At 37.4% G+C, this 20,302-nt stretch overlaps 1 protein-coding gene across 1 annotated transcript in view; it reads right to left on the bottom strand.

The window, feature by feature from the left end:
* LOC306883073 (glutamate receptor 1-like) overlaps window positions 1-20,302 on the bottom strand; it is a gene marked incomplete at both ends in the record, with an annotated part of 67,018 nt that overhangs the window by 31,247 nt on the left and 15,469 nt on the right. The window contains 5 exons of the mRNA XM_079438153.1: window positions 760-927; window positions 1,239-1,397; window positions 6,729-6,782; window positions 11,601-11,785; window positions 17,163-17,402. Coding sequence (XP_079294279.1) covers window positions 760-927; window positions 1,239-1,397; window positions 6,729-6,782; window positions 11,601-11,785; window positions 17,163-17,402 — 806 coding nt within the window. The remainder of the gene's footprint in view (window positions 1-759; window positions 928-1,238; window positions 1,398-6,728; window positions 6,783-11,600; window positions 11,786-17,162; window positions 17,403-20,302) is intronic.

Raw genomic sequence — 20,302 nt, 5'->3', positions numbered from 1 at the left:
AGTGCCTCTTCTGTGTGTACAGTACTGAATGTCTCCCAGGCCGCATGATGGAGTTAATTGACCGAGTTGAACATGAATCTCCACGGCCTCTCAGCAGATGGACTAAATTGCCTCAGTCCAGCACACATCAGACTCTCATCAGACACAGCCACAGGCAACTGTGAGACAGAGTCTACTAGTACTCCTACTCCTCCTGCAAGAAGAATACTACACACTGACTTTACAACATTGCTTAGACTTTCTCAGACTTATAATTAAGTGAAAAGGAGAAACAAGTGATACGGCTGGACGAAAATACCAATTTGTGTATGGCTTCTCAACAGAGTGCATTTCTACAGATTTTCCATTTGGTAACAAATTCTGCTCCACCTCTCGCCTGCCAAAATCAATCCTCGGCACCTAAATCTTAATACGCTGCCCAAGGCAAAGAGACAAACATCTGCCTAAGGGTAACACAACAAAGCCAGGTGCTCTTTCCCTCATGTATCTCTTTGTAAATATAACTTGTCATGTGCTGTTACGACCAGCATAAATGGGTTTGTTTATTATATGTAGTGTCACATTTGATTGCGATGGTCTCTTTGGTGAATCAATGTGAACTTTATGAGATAAAGATGTAATTTGCTTATTGGTGTTTCATTTTGTACACTCAGAATAAATTAGAGCTGGTGTCAGTCTTACAGATAGGAAAGTTTATGTTTGTGAACACTGTGTTCGTTCAGAAATATGTCTGTGTGCAGACCCTACAGCGTGAGATACCTGCTGAAGTGCTCTCTGAATATCGATGCCTTGGCCCCAAGGTGCTGGTGGGTTGGCCAGACATTCTCCAGCATTTCCACGGCGAGATATATCTATCCTCTGCCTGCGGAGGTTCTGGAAGGCTGTGGACATGACTTTGACTCCATCATATGTGAGAGCTCCAGTGTACTGCACAAAGAATGCAAAGAGACATATGAGAAGTATATTTATATATTTAAATATGATATAAATGATAATTATATAATAGTTTATAATATAATTTTGTTAAAATCTGTTCAAATGACTATTCATCTAAATCAAAAGCCTTTTGTATTTTGTCATCAGATTTTGATGTAATGCAATTGTGCTCAGAACTGTGTTAGTGATTCATTATAAAACTTAATTACATATTGTTGCTTTGTTTTTATTCTTTTCTGTCAAGGCAGAATCAGTTCTTCACACTGTGGATGATTTAAATGTAGCCAGTTTTTGCGGCTCACCTTCAGTCTTCGCTTGAGAACTTTGGCATCTTTGTTGTCAAAGTCCATCCACTGATGCACTATCCTACTGATGTTAGGGTCTGCGTAGTTCACCAGCTGGAAGCCTGTTACATTCGCCTCACTCTTCTTAAACTCTGTCAGGTCGATGTCCAGAAACCCCTAAAGGGGCATAGAGAACATGCATGTCATGCTGTGATTTAAGTTACAGTAAAAAGCAGAAGTTCTCCATGGACAAGAAAATGAGAAGAATTCCAATTTCAGCCAAATGGTAATCATTAAAGACAAGCCACTGACTAAATTGAAAAGGAAGATCAATTTGAGATAAAATACAATGACAAATCCAGTGTAAGACCTCAACAGGAAATGGAGGTTGAATTCGCAGCAGAGGGAGTCATTTTCGCATTAATGCTCAGGTGCAGCGAGAGAGCAGGAGGCCGGGCCTGTGGAGTGCCGTCAAATATAATGCAGGGTTTAAAACTATAATGGAAAGAATGGTTGGGTCAATCACTTAATGAAAAAGGCTAATCCCTCTCATCCACTGAGGTTGGTTATCCAAGAAAGCTTGGTTGTTATCCGATGTGGTGCCGGAAAATCCAGGAGCTGTGAATAGGAATTTGGAGTAAAAAACTGTAGCACATATTGAGAGTTTGCCGGAGGTCTGCCTTTGATCCCACAGGCTCCATTTAGTAATTCAAGGCCTTTTCCCACAATCCAATCAGCTGAGGTAAGCTGCCCTAGAGCAGCCCACACACTCTCTCTGTACCTGAGATCATACTGAATTGATTCTAACCAGCTTTATTACTGGGAATGTTTCTTCAACCATTTATTTATTTGTATCAGCTTAATACAAATGTGTGGATACTAAAGATTTATTTGTGATCAGTTCAACGTCAAAATATGTTGGTGTGTATGTTTGACTCAGTTTTGACTGTAATAGCCCTTGTCAGGCTCTAAGTGTGGTGATCTTTGATCTTTTATCACTTAACATGCTTTGTCCCCCAGGAGCAGTAACGTGTCTCTGTGTTCCCTGGGAACATCTGCTCCGTAGGGCAAGGGACAAGATTCACTGCGCTGCTAACATGACCTCACGCTTGTATCTTACCTCAAATACCCTCTCACACACATACTCGAACTCAGGGGAGTTTTTGTCCTTTTGTTGCTTGTCAGAAGCGTAAGATTGTACAGTACACTCGGCAGATCGTGCAACATCAGTGTTTTTTTATGCCAGACTGTAGGATATAAATCTTGAGACATTTGTCACATTTGACAGTGTCGACTGGGCAATCAATCATATCATGTTCTGACATCCTCACTGACAGGCAAAAATCAAATGGCACCGCAAATATGTCCCATATGCCAAAGTTGACCTATATTGGTTGCCTGCTAATTTAAATAGAGAGAGGGCAGGGCTGTCAACCAAAATATAATGATCCCCTTAAAATAAAATATTAATTATTTTATTATTTTTTATTTTTTTTTATTCAGCAAGGATGCATTAAATTGATCAAAAGTGATATGCAAAGACTTTCACGGTGTTAGATTTTTTTTTTTTTTTTATCTTTCGAACTTTCTATTAATCAATAAATCGTAAAAAAAAAGTTTCCATAAAATTATTAAGCACCACAACAGATTTTAACATTGATAACAAGAAATGTTTCTTGAGCAGCAAATCAGCATTTTAGAATAATTTCTGAAGGATCATGTAACACTGAGAACTGGAGTAATGATGTTGAAAATTCATCACAGGAATAAAGTACATTTTAAAATATATGAATATAGAAAACTGTTATTTTAAACTAAAAAAAATGCAGTCTTGGTAAGCACACAAAACTTCTTACAAAAACATTTAAAAAAATGACTGGCCCCAAAGTTTGTGATGGTTGTGTATGTTTTCATAGTTTGCCCTTAAAATTATTTATTTATTTATTTATTTATTTATTTATTTATATGTATGCATGTATGTTTGTTTAGCCTACTTTTAAGCTTTTTTCCTAACTTCAAATATATGTGTGGAATCCCCTGACCAATATAATAGTCTCTCTATTGTAACTTACCATTCCACAGGGAAAGCTAAAAGTCTCCTGGAACGTCAAATCAATTCTTGGAGGGAAATGCTATCACATGGCTGGCCTCAGGGCTACAGCGTCACACAACCTTGTTTCACAGCCTCATCACTCTCTACGGTGAGAGTGAACAAGGCAATCAGAGATACGCAGGCCGTCTGCATCACTGCACATATTATGCAGGGCTCTTGCTGAGCACACAACTGGGACAAATGTCATCACAAGCTCTCAAGTCTGAAACACGACACATTCTTCCCTCAGTCAAGATGACTGCCTTGTCTTTGGAAGCAATCAAGAGCTCATTCACCAAACAAAATAGTTGTTATCCTAAATTAAAGGAAAACAAAGTCAAGCAGTTTGCAGAAAGAAGCTTTCACTGATTGAAAAAAAAAAAAAAAAAAAAACGCTCATGGAGACACTTCAGAAACTGTGAGAATAAAATAACAACTCTTAAGTTGCATGTAGTTATTGATATGTAATTAAGCTGTTCTAAGCCATTTTAGAGGGGTGCTATAGTATCTTTGGTATAGTTGCTAGGTGGTTTCTATAAGGTTTCCTGGATTTAACTGGAGTTCGTACAAGTAATAGTGATGTTTGCCAAAGCAATAATTATTGAATTGGGATTTGAGTTGTTGGAGAGCACAGATAAATTAACATGATAAACAGTGCAGCATGTGACCCGTCTGCCTGGTTAAACACACTAGGAGTCTATAACCAATTGAAAGATGGAGGAGAAATGGGGCCAGGAGTCAATTCAGATGTCTCTGATTACAACAGCGAGCTGCTTTCTGAAGCGCTGCCACAGCTCTCTCATGATTGGCCGTGTCTTTCTCATTTTTCTTTTTTTTTTTTGGTCGGCAGCACGTCTTTTGGCATTCCCTCTCATGTCGACTATCTGCTCTCATAGCAACAGTGACATCCTGTTTCTTGGAACAGAGCAGCACTGATGATGTCCATCAGTTGTATGTGGCTGATGGAATTGATCGCAGATTTTTGACAGATTTTGTTAGTATTTGCCAGTCTTGCTCTCTCGGCTCAGTCTGATTATTCTCGATTTCAGGCGTAGGAGGTCCTCCCACTCTAGAACTACAGTGAGGGCTTTTGCCCATCTGATCCTACACAAACTCCACACACAAACCCCACACACAAAAACCATGTGAATGTTTTAAGGAATGCAAGATTTTGGACACCTGTATTCTGATAACAAGTTTTCAAATCACAACAGTCAAGCACAAGACTTTGAAAGATTCTCCAGTCAGAATGTAAGATTTGAGGGATGTGTCGTCTTAACATGCAGTATGACAAACACTGTGTTACAACACCAGGAAATTTCCCCAATACTGCAAAAAACAAAAAAACAAAAAACAAAAGAGGAAGCTCCTTTTTTCCTCTCGTTTAAAACCAGTTTTTCCAGCCTGATTTCTTGTTCAACAAGTGAAATTGCCTATTTATTTTTCTCTCAACAGATATGAGATCAGGTTTAAAACCTTAAGGAAATTCTCACCGGGGTCTTTCATAGAACAGGGCATCAATAAAAATGTTCAAATTCAAATGTAATTATTATTGACAAGCTCTCGTTTTGATATGATTCAGATTCCACAGATTCCAATTTAATTTCAGTTATAATGTCAGTTACATATGTTACATATGAAGGATATTCTCTGAGTAATTATACAGTTTAAGAATGATTCAAAAACTATTTGTTACTTCTTATGGTCATAAATATGGTCATAACAGTTTTTTGTGAATCGGACTACACTGGTCATACTATATATGCTTTTGAAGAAAAAAGGGACTTAAAGGTACAGAAATGTTGTGGGTGAAAGCCAGTCATTCCTATTGGAATCTTTGCGATCTAGAGTTTTGTGCAAAGGAAAAAAGTTCCCTATGCAGATTTGAGTCCTGTTGAAGTTGGTCATGTGAAATTTCAGCATTGACCAACAGAAGGCTGCTTGGTTTGAAAGTGGTTTCTGTGTGAGCTGTGCTTTATAAATCTCTACAATATACTTTTTTTGCACAACACACCTTAAAAGTCATTTTTTGGTTAATCATACTTTAGTGCGGTACACAAAAATATTTATTTTGCATACAGCTCACAGGGACTCAATAGAAAGACATTTTGTTTGATTATTTTTCAGTTTAATTGCATCACGTTCAATACAGACTGCATAATCACACAAAAATATTTTGCCAAGGTGCTAAAGATGGCAGTGTCATCTAAGAAACACTGATAGAGGGAACGTCATAACTGTGTATAATATGAAAACAATTATTTTAAAACCAAAAAACTGGAGCCATGCATCCTCGGCGTAAAAGATCAATCTTTGGGATTTTAAGAATAAATATCTGGATTGTAGAAATAAAGATTGTGTTTTATTTTAAAATCATTAGTTCCCCATCCTAGTCTCTCCTCTGTGATGTACCTGTAGCAGGTGTCTATATCTCTCCACTGAGTGGATGGAGTTGTATCTTTTTCAACTCTGTGTCTCCGACCATAAATATGGTGCAGTGAGTTGTGATGTTACTATAGAAACTAGCCTTCACCCAAAAGGCTTGGACACAGAGGTGAAGCTTACATGGGCATCCACTCAGATAGAAACGTCCATGTACACACACACACATACACGTTTACTTAGCCATCTAAATGGGGACATCCCATAGGGGTAATGGTTTTTATACTGTACAAACTGTATGTGCTATTACCCTACATCCAAACTTAGCCCTCACAGGAGACTTTCTGCATTTTTACAATTTCAAAAAAACTTTGTTTAGTTTATTTTTAAACCCGTTTTACAAATGAGGACGTCCCCAAAGGGAGGTTTTTGGAGATTTTGTCAGGTTTACCTCACTTTTGGGTACAAATTTGACACACACACACACACACACACACACACTTTCACATCCACACATGCAAACACAGTGTAAATAGGACACCAGGAGTAATTTGCTCACTTCTTAAAATTGGGCCATTATGGAAATAGCTGGCAGTTGCAATTCTTTCTTTATTGCTTTGCAACCATTATCATTTACCATTTACAATGACATCTAACAAACCGGCCAGACCAGTTTAATTTAAAATCCTCAGCACTGTGCAATCCAGGAGCACACCACAGCATATTAATGCTGTGATTATCATTATTTCAGTTTAAATCAATTTAACCTTCCATTCTCATACGTTGAGCACACCTACAGACAAGGACGGCAAAAATCACGTGTAGTTTTTCATATTCACGGAGCAGTTCTCCAGGCAACATTTATATAACATCTCATCTGTTAGTCATAGCGAGCAGCTTCTTGCGATTGGTCAGTAGTGAAAATATGCAAATCACCTGTAATATCAAGAGTAGCAGTGACATTTGAAAGCCTCATGCTGAGCATTAGTCATGAGATCTCTGGTGCTGAAACAAGTGGTGTGTTTTTCGCTTACCAGGTTTGCTAGGATGTAGTGGTAGCTCTTCACGTTCTTCCCCAACTCGATGATCTGAAATATACCAACAAATGAAGAGGAACAATTACAGAAGTTAGTACTACTGTAATTGTGGTGTATACAGCATTATAAAGCCTTATCTATGCAAATAAATCATATAAATCACACTATGTAATATCATATAATGTAATGTAATATTTGCTGTATTATTGCACATGATTCCAAATAAGTTTATGTTTCTTTCACAGCAGTCATAATGTGTATTAATGTGTGTCAATGTGCATGATTTTTTTATTTTTTTATTTTCCCTTTTCTTCTTGACTACTGGCAAAAGTAAGGGTAAGGTTGGTGAAAAATTAATGCACTTAATGTCTTTGGGAAAACCCATGTAAAAAGATAAAAAAATAAAAAAATAAATAATATATATATATATATATATATATATATATATATATATATATATATATATATATATATATATATATATATATATATATATATATATATTTATATTATTTTATATTATATTATATATATATAAATGAATAAAAAATAAAATAAAAAATACAAAAAATAAATAAAAATAAAAATAATAACGTGTATAATATAATATAATATAATAGAATGATTGTCACAAAATGTAAACTTCATTATTGCCCAGCTCTAATCTGCTAAATGCGACAATAATGCATGAAGACATTAAGATATTCAAAACATTAACATCCTGTTTTTTTGTAAAGCTGCACAATATGATTTGTGAAACATGCTATTGAAATTTTTCCTAATATACAAAGTTTTCCAACTTCAAACAGTCTACACTAAAATAATGGTTTCAGATCAATTAAATGGTGTCAATGCATGAATGCAAGTCACTTTAGATAAAAGCATCTACCAAGTGCATAAACACGTAACATTTAAATAATCATAGCAACAATGGCACATTTTCTATACACCCACCAATCGCTGTAAAATGACTACATTCCTGAGCTTTCATCTTTACATTGAGTTTCAGGGTGTTTCAGAATGAAGATGTTACAAAGAGGAGAGGAATAAAGATTTATGATGCAGGTTTTCTTTTGTGTGGCTATAGAGATAACAAAGCCTCTGCAGGCATGGAGAGTACAACAGTGGTGAAAAACAATGAGTCATACGCTGACGGGGGAGGAACACATTAGCAGCACTCTCAGTTCTGTTTGGTACTCTACACTGACCGAGGGTCACAGCTTGAACCTGTGTGGATGTACGCGAGTGCAGTGTAAGTGGGTACCACAGACTTTGACACCATCAAACTTTTTATGCTGTTCAATGGCTTCAATTGAAGAAAATACTCTGCATGTGCTAGAGCTGTGCAGGAGTAACCGAGTTCTTAGCGATCATGAAGGCATACTTCTGTGACCAAAATGTATGCATGTAAGTAGCTATTCGCTGTCTCACACGCTTGAAGTTGTGAAAGCTGACACTGATAGCTTGTGGCCATGACAGACAGTAGCATTAGTTATTAATGTGACCCCAGTAAGATTTCATCTGGCAGGCCAGCCCAGGGCAGGGAACACTATTGACAAGGACCCTGTCTGGTCTTCTTGTGTATTTCAATGCTGGGATCAACATTAAAGGAATAGTTCACTAAAACATGAAAACCCATTGTCATGCCGTTCCAAACCTGTATAACCTTTCTTCCGTTTTTTGGGGTTTTTTTTTTACAATGGAAAACACCAACTTTACCAACCCTTTTCAAAATATTTTCTTTTATGTTTCACAGAAGAAATAAACAACATGTGGGTGTGTAAATGATGACATAATTTTTGGGTGCTGTTCCTTTAATGCAGAACACAGGAATTATATCAAATTTGTTTTGTGACTTTTAGTCCACTCCTGTAAAAGCTTTGAGCCAATCTATATGAAAGTATGGTCCAAAAAGCTGACAAAAAACTAGCAAAAGCACATTCTGGAAAGAACACCAAAAATAATGATGACTTCATCTCTTGCTAAGGGTATATACACATTTTTCCAATAAAAAGCACTCTAGAAATGAAACTGTATGCTCTTTGTGATACCACATTAGATTAGATTAGATTAGAATAGATTCAACTTTATTGTCATTTATGCAGAGTACAAGTACAGAGCTAATGAAATGCAGTTAGCATCTAACCAGAAGTGCAAGAATATAGTGTTTTATATACATATAAGTGCAGAGTAAATGAAGATATGATTTACAGAATGTACAGTGGAATTGCTATATACAGTATTGAGCAGAGTATATACAGAATATAAATAGGAATGCAATGTAGGGATTGTATGTACATTATGAACAGAGCAACGTAGGATTATATACACATTATGAACAGCAGAAACGTGAGAACAGTGGTAATAAATAAATACAGCTGGATGAGTGTGCAAAATATTGATAGAACAATGTATTCTATGCAAAATAGCAGTAGTGCAATATTTTATAGAAATAGTTTACTGTGCTTTGTATAGTAACAACTTTATACAGTTTATATTGTAATAACTTTAACAATGTGCAGTCTGTGCAAAATATGAGTAGTGCAAATGCATGTGTGTAAAGTACTGTGACCAGTGCAGTAATAAGCAGGTGCAGGTTAGATTGGTGGTGTGGTGTTCAGAAGTGTCACAGCTTCGGGGAAGAAGCTCTTCCTGAGCCTACTAGTGCGAGAGCGTAGGTACCTGTAACGCCTGCCGGATGGAAGGAGGGTGAAGAGTCCATGGTTAGGGTGAGAGGCATCCTTGATGATGTTTCTTGCCCTGCCCAGACAGCGCTTATAATAAATGTTCTCAATGGAAGTTAACTGGGTGCCGGTGATCCGTTGAGCAGTTTTCACCACCCGCTGGAGTGCTTTGCGGTCAGATGCGGAGCAATTGCTGTACCATACTGAGATGCAGTTCGTGAGTATGCTCTCAATGGTACAGCGGTAGAATTCCACAAGGATCCTGGGATTCAGGTGAACTTTCTTAAGGCTCCTTAAGAAGTAAAGGCGCTGCTGTGCCTTTTTGACCAGAGTGGAGGTGTTATGGGACCAGGTGAGGTCATCAGAGATGTGGATGCCAAGGAACTTGAAACTCGACACACGCTCCACTACAGCTCCGTTGATGTAGATGGGTGTGTGTGCATGACGCCTAGTCCACAATGATCTCCTTTGTCTTCTGGGTGTTTAGTTCTAGATTGTTGGTGGCACACCACACAGCCAGGTGCTGCACATGCCACCGATTAGAAGAAGCAAGAAGAAAATCCAAGACTTCCTGGGCTGTGGCAAACTACTGGCTACTGGTGCTATTTTAAGTTTTTCATCTAATATTTATATTTAATTTTATTTTAGCTTTAATGCAATTTATAAAAAAAAAGGTAATAGTTTTAGTCAACAATAACAATGTTGACTATCTGAAAAAAAGACAAGCCCTTTGATATCCCAAATGAAATATAAATATAATAAATGTATTTGAAATACATTGCTACTCTTGAGTATGCTACAAATACATGTACTCTGTAAAAATACTCTGCATTTGCACTTTTGGTATACTAAACTGGTGTACTAACAATCTGCTAAACTGGAGCAACTAGTTTTGAACTTAATGCACTTTAATTGCGTGGAAGTATTGCTGAAGTCCAACTAAAGATATACTTAAGTATATTTGATTGTGTTAAAATGGAACTATTGCAAGTTTACTTTAGGTACATTTTGAATATGCTGCATCTAAAGACTAATATTATTAAAAAATTATACGATCCTCATCAATAGTGAAACTAAAACACATTTTAGGCTTAATATTAAGAAGTGTGCATTGTGCACAAATAGTACTCCAAATAAAGTTTAATTATAATTTATATATCAGTAAGTCTCCAGCGATATGTCAGTAAATACTGTGTGTTAACAGATTTGAACTACACTTAGTACAAAATAAATGTATTTTAAATATATTAATTTTACTAGGGATGTCATGTTGTAACTTTCCATTTCAAAAGAAAGTCTTTAAAATATACCTCCTAAAACGTTCCACACAACATCTTGCATGCTTAGAGAGTGATGAAAAACATGCACAGAGTTTTTCCTCAATTAAAACCTCTGGCCCCTGGTGTTAGTGAAAGAATGTGAATCATAGTGGGGAAAATTACACCAATGTTGTTTTACGGTATGATTGGTGGAAGCATAGTGATGGATGATTGCTTTCAGAGAAGAAAAATTTGTCTAGGCGTGCTGTGTAAATTGCCACCAAATGATGCAACAGCCTTAACTACGGGCACTGTGCTATCAATAACACAACATGGCCTGTCGAGGGTCTTCTGTTTGAGTCATGAAATAGAGGAAAGGAGAGAAAGGGAAGAAAAGGCACGCTCTCATTAATTACAGTAACAGGACACTTCCTCCTCCTCCAGGCAGTGGAGAGAGGTGACAGAGAAAGTGACACGTCACTATGGCTCCGCTGCCAACCCCAAATGCCAGCTCATTGTTATTTATCTGCTCCGTCCTTGGCGCTTTTTGAGAGAGAGAAAGAGAGCATCTTGGGGCCTGCTGCATAGGCCACTCCATCTGATTCGAGAGGCCACAGGCTTCATCCGAGCATTCCAGCTCTGAATTACATTTTAAGTTGAGTCACCTGAGCCTTTAGATGATTACTGATAGATAGAGATATATATATATATTCATATTCATTATGGCATGGTTATTAGCAGCATTAAAGATGACTGTTTGTGTGCCTATGACTAGCAGTTTGTCTTGATCAAAACACGTATTTAAGTGGTCTTAGTACATTTACAGCAAAGAACATTCTCAATTTGGATACAAAAATTGATTCCTCATTTATTTGGAGCATCTGACAGCATGTATGACTATAATAAGACTGGTGAGAGCCAATTACCTTCTTCAGGATGGAGGTGAGTCTCTCCAGCTCACAGTCGATGATGATCTGGCCCTCCTTCTTTTTGTCCAGGTCCTGGAACACTTTGAGAAAGGATGCTTCTGTCATAGTCTCCACATTCACCGAGGTCACCAGCCAGTTATGCTCCGCTGCTGTGTCCAGAACCTTCTGCAGGACTGACAGTCCTAGAATACAAATGACCAAAATTAGGTTAGCAGAATTCCAAAAAGCTGAGGTAATCAGTTGCATCAAAATTATACATTTTTGAGATTTAGTAGAATTTAAGATTTAATTTTTTTTACTAGACAAACAAGTTAACTGCATTCAATTTGAAATATTGAGTATGTTCACATATGTATTTGGAAGAAGCACGGGTTAATTTGGCACTTTGTGTGAAATGCAATGTGCAAATAATGACATTCTGGTAAGTTAATTCATTAGCTAGTCATTCTGAAGCAGCCCAGGAGCTTGGAGGACTATAGCATCGACACTCTGTTATCACCAGGCACCTCTGACCATCTGAATGCCACTTTATTGGCTGTGAATTCAGTAAAACCTGCCAGGATGATACAGAAAGTGGAGAGTGAGAGCCCCACTGTTCACAGACAGGAAATGGGGTTCGATTAGTGAAGACATTGATCTTGGCATTGGATTCAAAGATGGTGGATGTACTGTATGTGTGCAACACCGAGGGACCAATCAGCTTTCTCCCTATAGACACCAACAAAAATCCTTCTGATTCAAAAATAATGTGCTAATATTACAATAGCCATTAAAGCCCACAATATTTCAACAGAACAAGACACAATCTGTTTCAAAACCTAAAGTGCTGCCTCACTGTCTGCAACATCCAGCACCCTCAAAAGTGTTCCTACTGTTGCTAAGCTCTTGGCACAACACTCTGATACAGTGTTTTTCAAACTTTAAAATTCCAAGGACCCCTAAATACTACCCTCGTCTGGAGAGGCCCCCCCCCCCCTTCCTAAAATATAAACGTGACTATATTTTCATGTACACAAAATAAATAAAATAAAATAAAATACTACCAACTTTTTGTAGCAGACGTAACATCAGCCTCATCTTTCCCTTAAGAACCGATTAGTTTTCAAGGATCATATGTGACCCTGGACCACAAAACCAGTCATAAGGGTACATTTTTTTAAATTGAGATTCATACATCATCTGAAAGCTAAATAAATGAGTTTGGTTTGTTAGGATAGGACAATATTTGGCTGAGATACAACTATTTGAAATTCTGGAATCTGAGGGTGTAAAAAATTCTAAATATTGAGAAAATCGCCTTTAAAGTTGTCCAAATGACGTTCTTAGCAATGCATATAACCAATAAAAAAATTAAGTTTTGATATATTTACAGTAGGAAATTTACAAAATATCTTCACAGAATATTATCTTTACTTAATATCCTAATGATTTTTGGCATAAAAGAAAAATCAATCATTTTGACCCATACAATGTATTTTTGGCTATTGCTACAAATACCCAGCGACTTAAGACGGGTTTTGTGCTCCAGGGTCACATATGATCCCATGACGTGATGACAGTTGAAAGTACAAGCGTACATGATTGCTCTTATTATGCTGCCGCTGAGAGCATTTTGCTTCTTGTGTTCTTCAGCACCATGGCCAGCTCCTCCAAACTCATCAAAACCTCTCCAAACACTCAACAGTATGCTTTCACAGCCATCTATGCTTTTTGCTGTGTGAGTACTTCACGGAACAACCCCAAGTTTATCCAGTAATTAAAAAAAATTATTAAATAAATAAATCCTATGAAAGTCTATAGCCTCCTGTAAATTCTGCCAGGCTGTACAGAGAGACATAAATACAGTAACTCCCCTGTGAGCATTTAAATAGGAAATTGTTTATGAAATGTTTAATGGACTTACTCAGGTTTGTTTTATGTTTTGAACAGCACCCAAAGTAAAAAAAAAAAAAGCGTGCACTCGAATTTTACAGTCTTTGTTTAATGCAACACCACGCAGCTGTTGCATGAGCTGTAATTAAACGGAGAGCAACAACAAGGATGCACACTTTATAATTTATGGAACCAATGGATCCCACAGCAGAGATAACAGGAATAAATATTTCATTTATGGGGTGGGATGGACCACAAAATAAATCACAGAAAGCGGCAACTGTGCCAGAATTGTCTGTTTCTGTGCACTACAGGGACTACACACGTACTTAAAGCATTAGTGCACTCAAAAATGAAAATTCACAAATTTCTTATTCACCTTCACATCATTCCAAATCTATACTAAAACAAAGAGAAATTTTAGATAATTGAACAGTTTAAATGTGTCAAATGTAAGACAAAAAAAATCTTGAACCTTTATGTCAGAAAAAATATATATAAAATGACCATAAAAATACCATAAAAAAAAGTCTAAATGACTTCTTTTTGCTAAAAGTTTTGAAATCTGTCCTAGCGTTTTTTGGTGTGTTCATGAAAGAGATAGTGTTATCCAGTTTGTGAATTAATTGTTATTTTGTTATTTTCACGAAACTGGTTCAAAAGATTCATTCACAAATCTAACTGTTTCAGGTCTTGAGTTCATGGTCTCAATGATTCAGTAGCAGCAAATAACAACCACCAGAGGGGAAGATTATCAGTGAATAATTATTTAAATTTCAGTCTCTCACTTACACAAAACTGTTTTACATTTTACACTTCATTTTGCTTCAAAATCTCAACCACCATTCACTGCCATTATAAAGTTTGAAAGAGCCAGGACATTCTTTTTAATATAACTCTGATTGTATTCATCTAAAAGAAAAGTCATATAGGATGGCTTTAGGGTGAATAAATCATGGGTTAATTTTCATTTTTGGGTGAACCATCCCTTTAAATGGTGCATTTGTTACCTTTTTTGAGCTGTAATTTAAGGGACAAGCACAAATATGACGTTAAGTAAACAGTCACAGAAAGTTCTTGAAGCAGGCCAAATAGATATCAATTCATATTTACAGCGTAGTTTGAAAAACAAGTAAAAAATAGTTGGATTCCGAAGAAAGCATATATTAACAGCAGAAGCCAGGAATATTGATTCCCTCCTCTGCTTCTGTCCGCCTCTGTTTTGAGCACTTGACCTTTGACCCCTCTGCATCTGAGCCAGTGTTGCTTCCTGCTTGACTCAGTGTGAGTACAGCTGGACCACTTTAAGACTGCAAGGTGATTTGACATTAAGGAGCTCACACTCCCAGCAGGCTGAACAAATGGCTCACGATGCACACAGAGAACAGGGCCAGCGGGGAAGACGTCTCTCCTTAGCATCATTCTCACTCATCTGGGGTGGTGTGGCGCCGGTGGAATACTACGCCAACATGGAACTGATTTTATACGCATAGGAAGCTGACGCTGCGGCTGGGTTCACATACGGGCTACATACACTTTCACACGTATGTCCTTAAAAGGCTTAAAATAACCCTGTAGACAGTGCAGCGCTGTATCCAGGCAACAAGAGGCTGGTGATATGGATTCCTGCGGTTTGGTTCCTCTCAGTCACAGAGTTAATGATCCTACAATCTTAACCCAGAGCCCTCAGCACTTCCACAAGATAAAACCATCACCGAGACACCCGTGGCATGCATATAGGCAGGCATCAAACCTATTGTGTGCGTAGAGCAATGACAGAACTGACAGCGACAAGGCGAAAAGAGTAGGGAGCTGGTGGTGAGAGCATTGAAGGGAACTACATTTCTTAAAAAAGACCTATAATATGCAGATCACGTCATGCTCCCATCATGGTCGGCTGAGCTGAACGTCTGTGACAGATGGTGACATGTTCTGGGGACACTGCAGCCGATTGGCTACAGGGGGAAGCACACCTGGTGCTGACAGGTGTGTCAGATTCTACTTGCTTGGGGAGCAGCGCCGGATGCCCATGACTTTTCTAGAGCAGTTTCAGGAATTTATTTAGAGGTGAGAAGAGACAGGCATTCAAAATTCCTGTATGTTTCACTGTTTTTCCAGAAGCGTAGCAAAACATATGTGGAATATAATTCATAAAAAAATTAGGCCACCAAAACAAAAATATGAACAAAATGATTGTGGCTGGCTTCATTACTTAAAAATGCTGTCATTATTTGCTCACTTTCATGCCCCTCCAAACCTGTATGACTTTCTTTTTTTCTACTGAGCACAAAATAAATAATTTTGAAGAATGCTGGGGGTCAGACAACATCGGACCCAATTTAATTTTACTGTATGGACAAAAAAAAAAAAAAAACGAACTATTATTATGATTTTTTTCTTTTTTCAAAATATTTTTGTGTTCTAAAGAATGAAGAAATGCAGGTTTGGAATGACACGAAGGCAAGTAAATGAAATGATTTTATTTGTGTATTACTTATGTATTTATTGAATTTAATTACTTTTTTTGCATTTTTGGGTGAACTATCACTTTTAGAACAAATAGCTAAATCATTTCCAAAACTGACATTTTTTAAAAATAATAATAAAACAAAACCTAGTTTCATGGCTTGTACAAAATATTTATTGGTCGGTACATGTTCTCAATTCATTGGCCCTGGCCTGTGTAGCAGACAAGTAAATGTTAGACCCTTCTTAGAATAACAATGAAACCATGTATGGGGGTGCTTTAGAATGAGGATTTTCTTTCGCTGGCCTTCAACTGGATACATTTTACTCTGGCACAACGGTTTCAATCTGGCAGATCTCCATGGAGAAAGATGCACAAATGAGCTCCAAGTGCAGGGAGAGATGCATCCACTCAGATCAGAACACTATTGTTCATCCCAGCAACACCAAAGCTGGCTGCTCTCTCATGAGTCATATCTATATCTGTCATTACACACCAACATGTTCACAAACAAACCAGGAACAAAAGCTGACTCAATGTGCACACCAGCAATGTGATGGTAAATACTGGCTCTCAGAAAACCAACCAGCCACATTCAGAAGAGAATTCTAATGGGTGAATTTAGTGCATGTTTTTTCAGCACAAAAACCTATATCTTATTCACTAAGCACCCACAAACCATTTTAACCAAGCGCTAAAAGCGTCACTATAGCACTACACTATGACTATTTAAATTCTCATGCACTTCAAAGACAACTCAGTTCTATGCAAATTAAGCTTAATATACAATACCCCTTTTAGAGAGAGTTTTAGAGAGATTTTCTATTCATGTCAAGGGTTTTCAAACTTTTTGATGCCAAGAACCCCAAAATATGATGATAGCTTACACTGTGTGAAAAAAGGTCAAATTCAATATTTATTATAACATTGTTAATTATTGTTATGATTATTACTCGTTTATTAATATTATCAAGTTATTTTTATTTTAAAATAATAATAATTAATATTTAATAACAAACATTATTAGAATTTTTAAATTATTTTTCTCTAAATGTGCAACCCCAGTTTGGAAAACCCTAAGTCATGGAAGCAGTTATACATCAAATAATAATCAAATAAAAACATGCAAATTAACATTAGTTTTTAGTGGGTGCAACTAATTCTTAACAAATTCCCTCCCCCAAAATCCAAATATTTAGATCTTAAAAAGCGGGTCTCACCAGAGTCCGAGCTGTACATGTAGACGAACTTGGACCACTTGTAGTGCTCAATTAAGCCCACCAGGGCGTCTTGCAGTTCGGGTCTCAGCTGGATGACAAACTGGTTAGAGTTTTCCATGGGGAAGCTGGGCGTCACGAAGCAGACGTGTAGCGCACCGCAGAACGACATCAACATGTTGACGGTCTTCCTGTCGTACACGCCGATGATGGCGTACACTCCTTTGGAGAACTGCGAACAGACTGGAGACGACAACAGAACACGATTTACACAGACATCACTCACATCGCATTGTTAGCATCGCGCTGGTTTTATTATTCACTTCCGAGAAGCAATTAGTAAACGTTTCTATACGCATCACTGGACTGGAAATGGTGCGGATGAAGTTTCTCAAGGACCAGATAATCAATGCGCACAAAGGGTCTCGCTGACATTTACCAAACAGCAGGGCGCTTTTCTATCTCTGCTGCCTTGAACGTTGAATATCTTTTCCTCTCCCTGTTGGTGGCAAAATGGCCTCAATCTGTTTTGAACCAGGTTTCCCTGTGTATTTTAATGCTGTATCATACTCTGCTGTTGCTATCTTTGCTCTGGCCGAGGTTATTTTTCACTGCGGCTCCGGGCCTCACGTTTCAGTCCCGCAACTAAACAGATTGAAGTTGCAGTCTGTTCGCTGCCCAAGGCCCAAATCCCAGCAGGGGCCGCCTGAGGGGCACAGGGGGAGCAGGAGCGATAGGCATGGCCATCACCCAAACTGCCTGCCCCACAATGCAACAGCCCATAAGCAGTGCAGGGTGCCAGCTTCTCCAGCATGTGTGTTTGTGTGTGTGTGTGTGTGTGTGTCTGTGACCACTGGCCTTCATCACATGCACTATGACTCATTTCAACATCCGGCTGAAACATAAAAACTTCATCTGTCAGATAAATAGATACTGTCTCAATCTGAAGTCACATAGCATGAAATAAACAAGAAAAGTAGATCTTATAAAAAGAAGGTGATATTCAACACAGGCACACAAATTTAAACTGTTCTCTCTGCACTGTATATAAAAGTCACACGCTTGGTGCAAAGCAATAATGAGTGTGACACGTCTATAACAGACGCTGCCGTGAGCTCTGAGGTAATATTGGGGGTGTTCTTATCACACGGCTCTGCTTCCTCTGTGACTGATGACTTGCACGTTAATTCTGTCTGGGCTGAGCATTGTGGACCCGGAGAGACAGAGAGAGAGAAAGTGAAAAGGGAAAGGAAGGTGGGGGACTGCATCCCTGTGTGTTAGCTATTACCGAAGACATATGGCACATTGAATCGAGATCCTCACCATACCATATGCGCTCGTCTTGAATGGTTTCACATACTTTTCATTTCACTCAATTCATACATTGTTAATAACCTGCACTCATTCATCTACAACATATTGTTGAACTGGGTTCAGGCATCAGCAGAACATATTCATTAACTTTATTTGATATTGCGTGGCATATGACTTCATTGGAAATGACTTAACATTAATAGCAGCGATATATTGGGGTTTTAAACTTGCAATGCTATCATCACATTGATGTACTTGAGAGCGATGCGAGTGTGAGTCACACTCCTTTACTGATTCTTTCCCTCTTCTTCTACACATCAGTTCCTGTTCTTTTTCTATTTTCCTGTCAATAAGAAGTGAAAAGTGTGTGTGTATGGTCAAAATCAAAAATACATTAAAAACACAATATTATTAAAAACAGACATATTATTACAGTTTAAAATAGAAAACAGTAAAATGTTTTCTATTTAAATGTATTTTCAAGTGCATTTTATTCCTGTGATGGAAAAGCTGAATTTTCAGCATAATTACTCCTGTCACATGATCCTTCAGAAAATTTATTTTTATCATCAATGTTGAAAATAGTTATGCTGCTTAACATTTCTGTGGAAAAAGTGATCAATTTTGATGAACCATGATACATCATGATTATGAATAGAGTTAAAAGTTACATTTATATGAAAAATTATATTTGGTAAACAATGTAACAGTCTGTCACTTTGGATCAATTGCATAATTTATTAATAACATTAATTTGTAATAAAGTTAATTCATTATTTAATAAAAATATGTATATAACGTATATGAATGAAATGTGTCAATTTCCTTGTGAACTGCTAGAAAATAAACTCTTAAAAAACTTTTCAGATTCTCACTAGTTTAGGTAATCCGTCAGTTTGTCTGTTTAATCTCAAGCTCTTCACTAACTTTAGATAAAAGTTAATTAGTGGGAAAACTATTAAGAACAACTGTAATTTGTCATATCAAAAGTAGTAAAATAAAAGTCCTGGTAAAAGGTTTCCAAGTTAGAATAGTAACAAACATATTTGGTTTTTAATCAGAAACACATTTACAAAAATTTCAATGGAATCCATTTGCCACACGGCCGCCGCCACTTCCCACGTGTGTGATAATGTGGAAGCAGATTGGAAGTGTGCGGCTCTCTCTCACTCACATCTGCTTCCCTGTTCTGAAAAGTTCCTCCTGACAGGAAGCACATGGCTGTGTCATCGACCCTCTAATGACAGGAACACACTGGCCGCCTGCAGTGGTTTGTGTTAGTCCGAGTAGAGGCTAACATGATGTAAACACCTCTGGCCAACCTGTGCTCTCTGGCCATGCTAAAGATCCTGGCAGCATCTGGCCATCCTGGCACCATCTCACAAACAGATCTCCAAAGGTCTGTTCGGCCCGACCAGGCCCTCGGCAGGGATGACTGATGACTGTATTGAACATTCAGCTTGACTTTGTACCTTCAAATATATATATTTTTACAATAATTCTTAAAAATCTTTTCACACAGCCAGACTTTTTGAATTTCATTATGTATATCTTATTTGAAATGCTTTTGTCATTTAAAATAAAATAAAATATTTTTTTGTGAGAGATTAATATACACCAATATCATGTGCACTAAAAATGTCTCAATGTAGATTTTGGTGAGCTTAATAGGTACGTTTACCCTAGCTTTTACTTGCATAAACTAAAAACCTATGTTTGACAATGCACTTTCGGCTCAATATGCCCTTCTAACTTAACTAAAAAAAAAGGATTAATTAAGTAATAATCTCTAAATATATAAATTGATCATAATTTAAGCACGTCATTTC

Source organism: Barbus barbus (assembly GCF_936440315.1).
Source record: "Barbus barbus genome assembly, chromosome: 17".
Taxonomy (NCBI): Eukaryota; Metazoa; Chordata; class Actinopteri; order Cypriniformes; family Cyprinidae; genus Barbus; species Barbus barbus.
The sequence above is the reverse complement of the archived record's forward strand: the minus strand, read 5'-3'. Positions and strand labels throughout refer to the sequence as shown.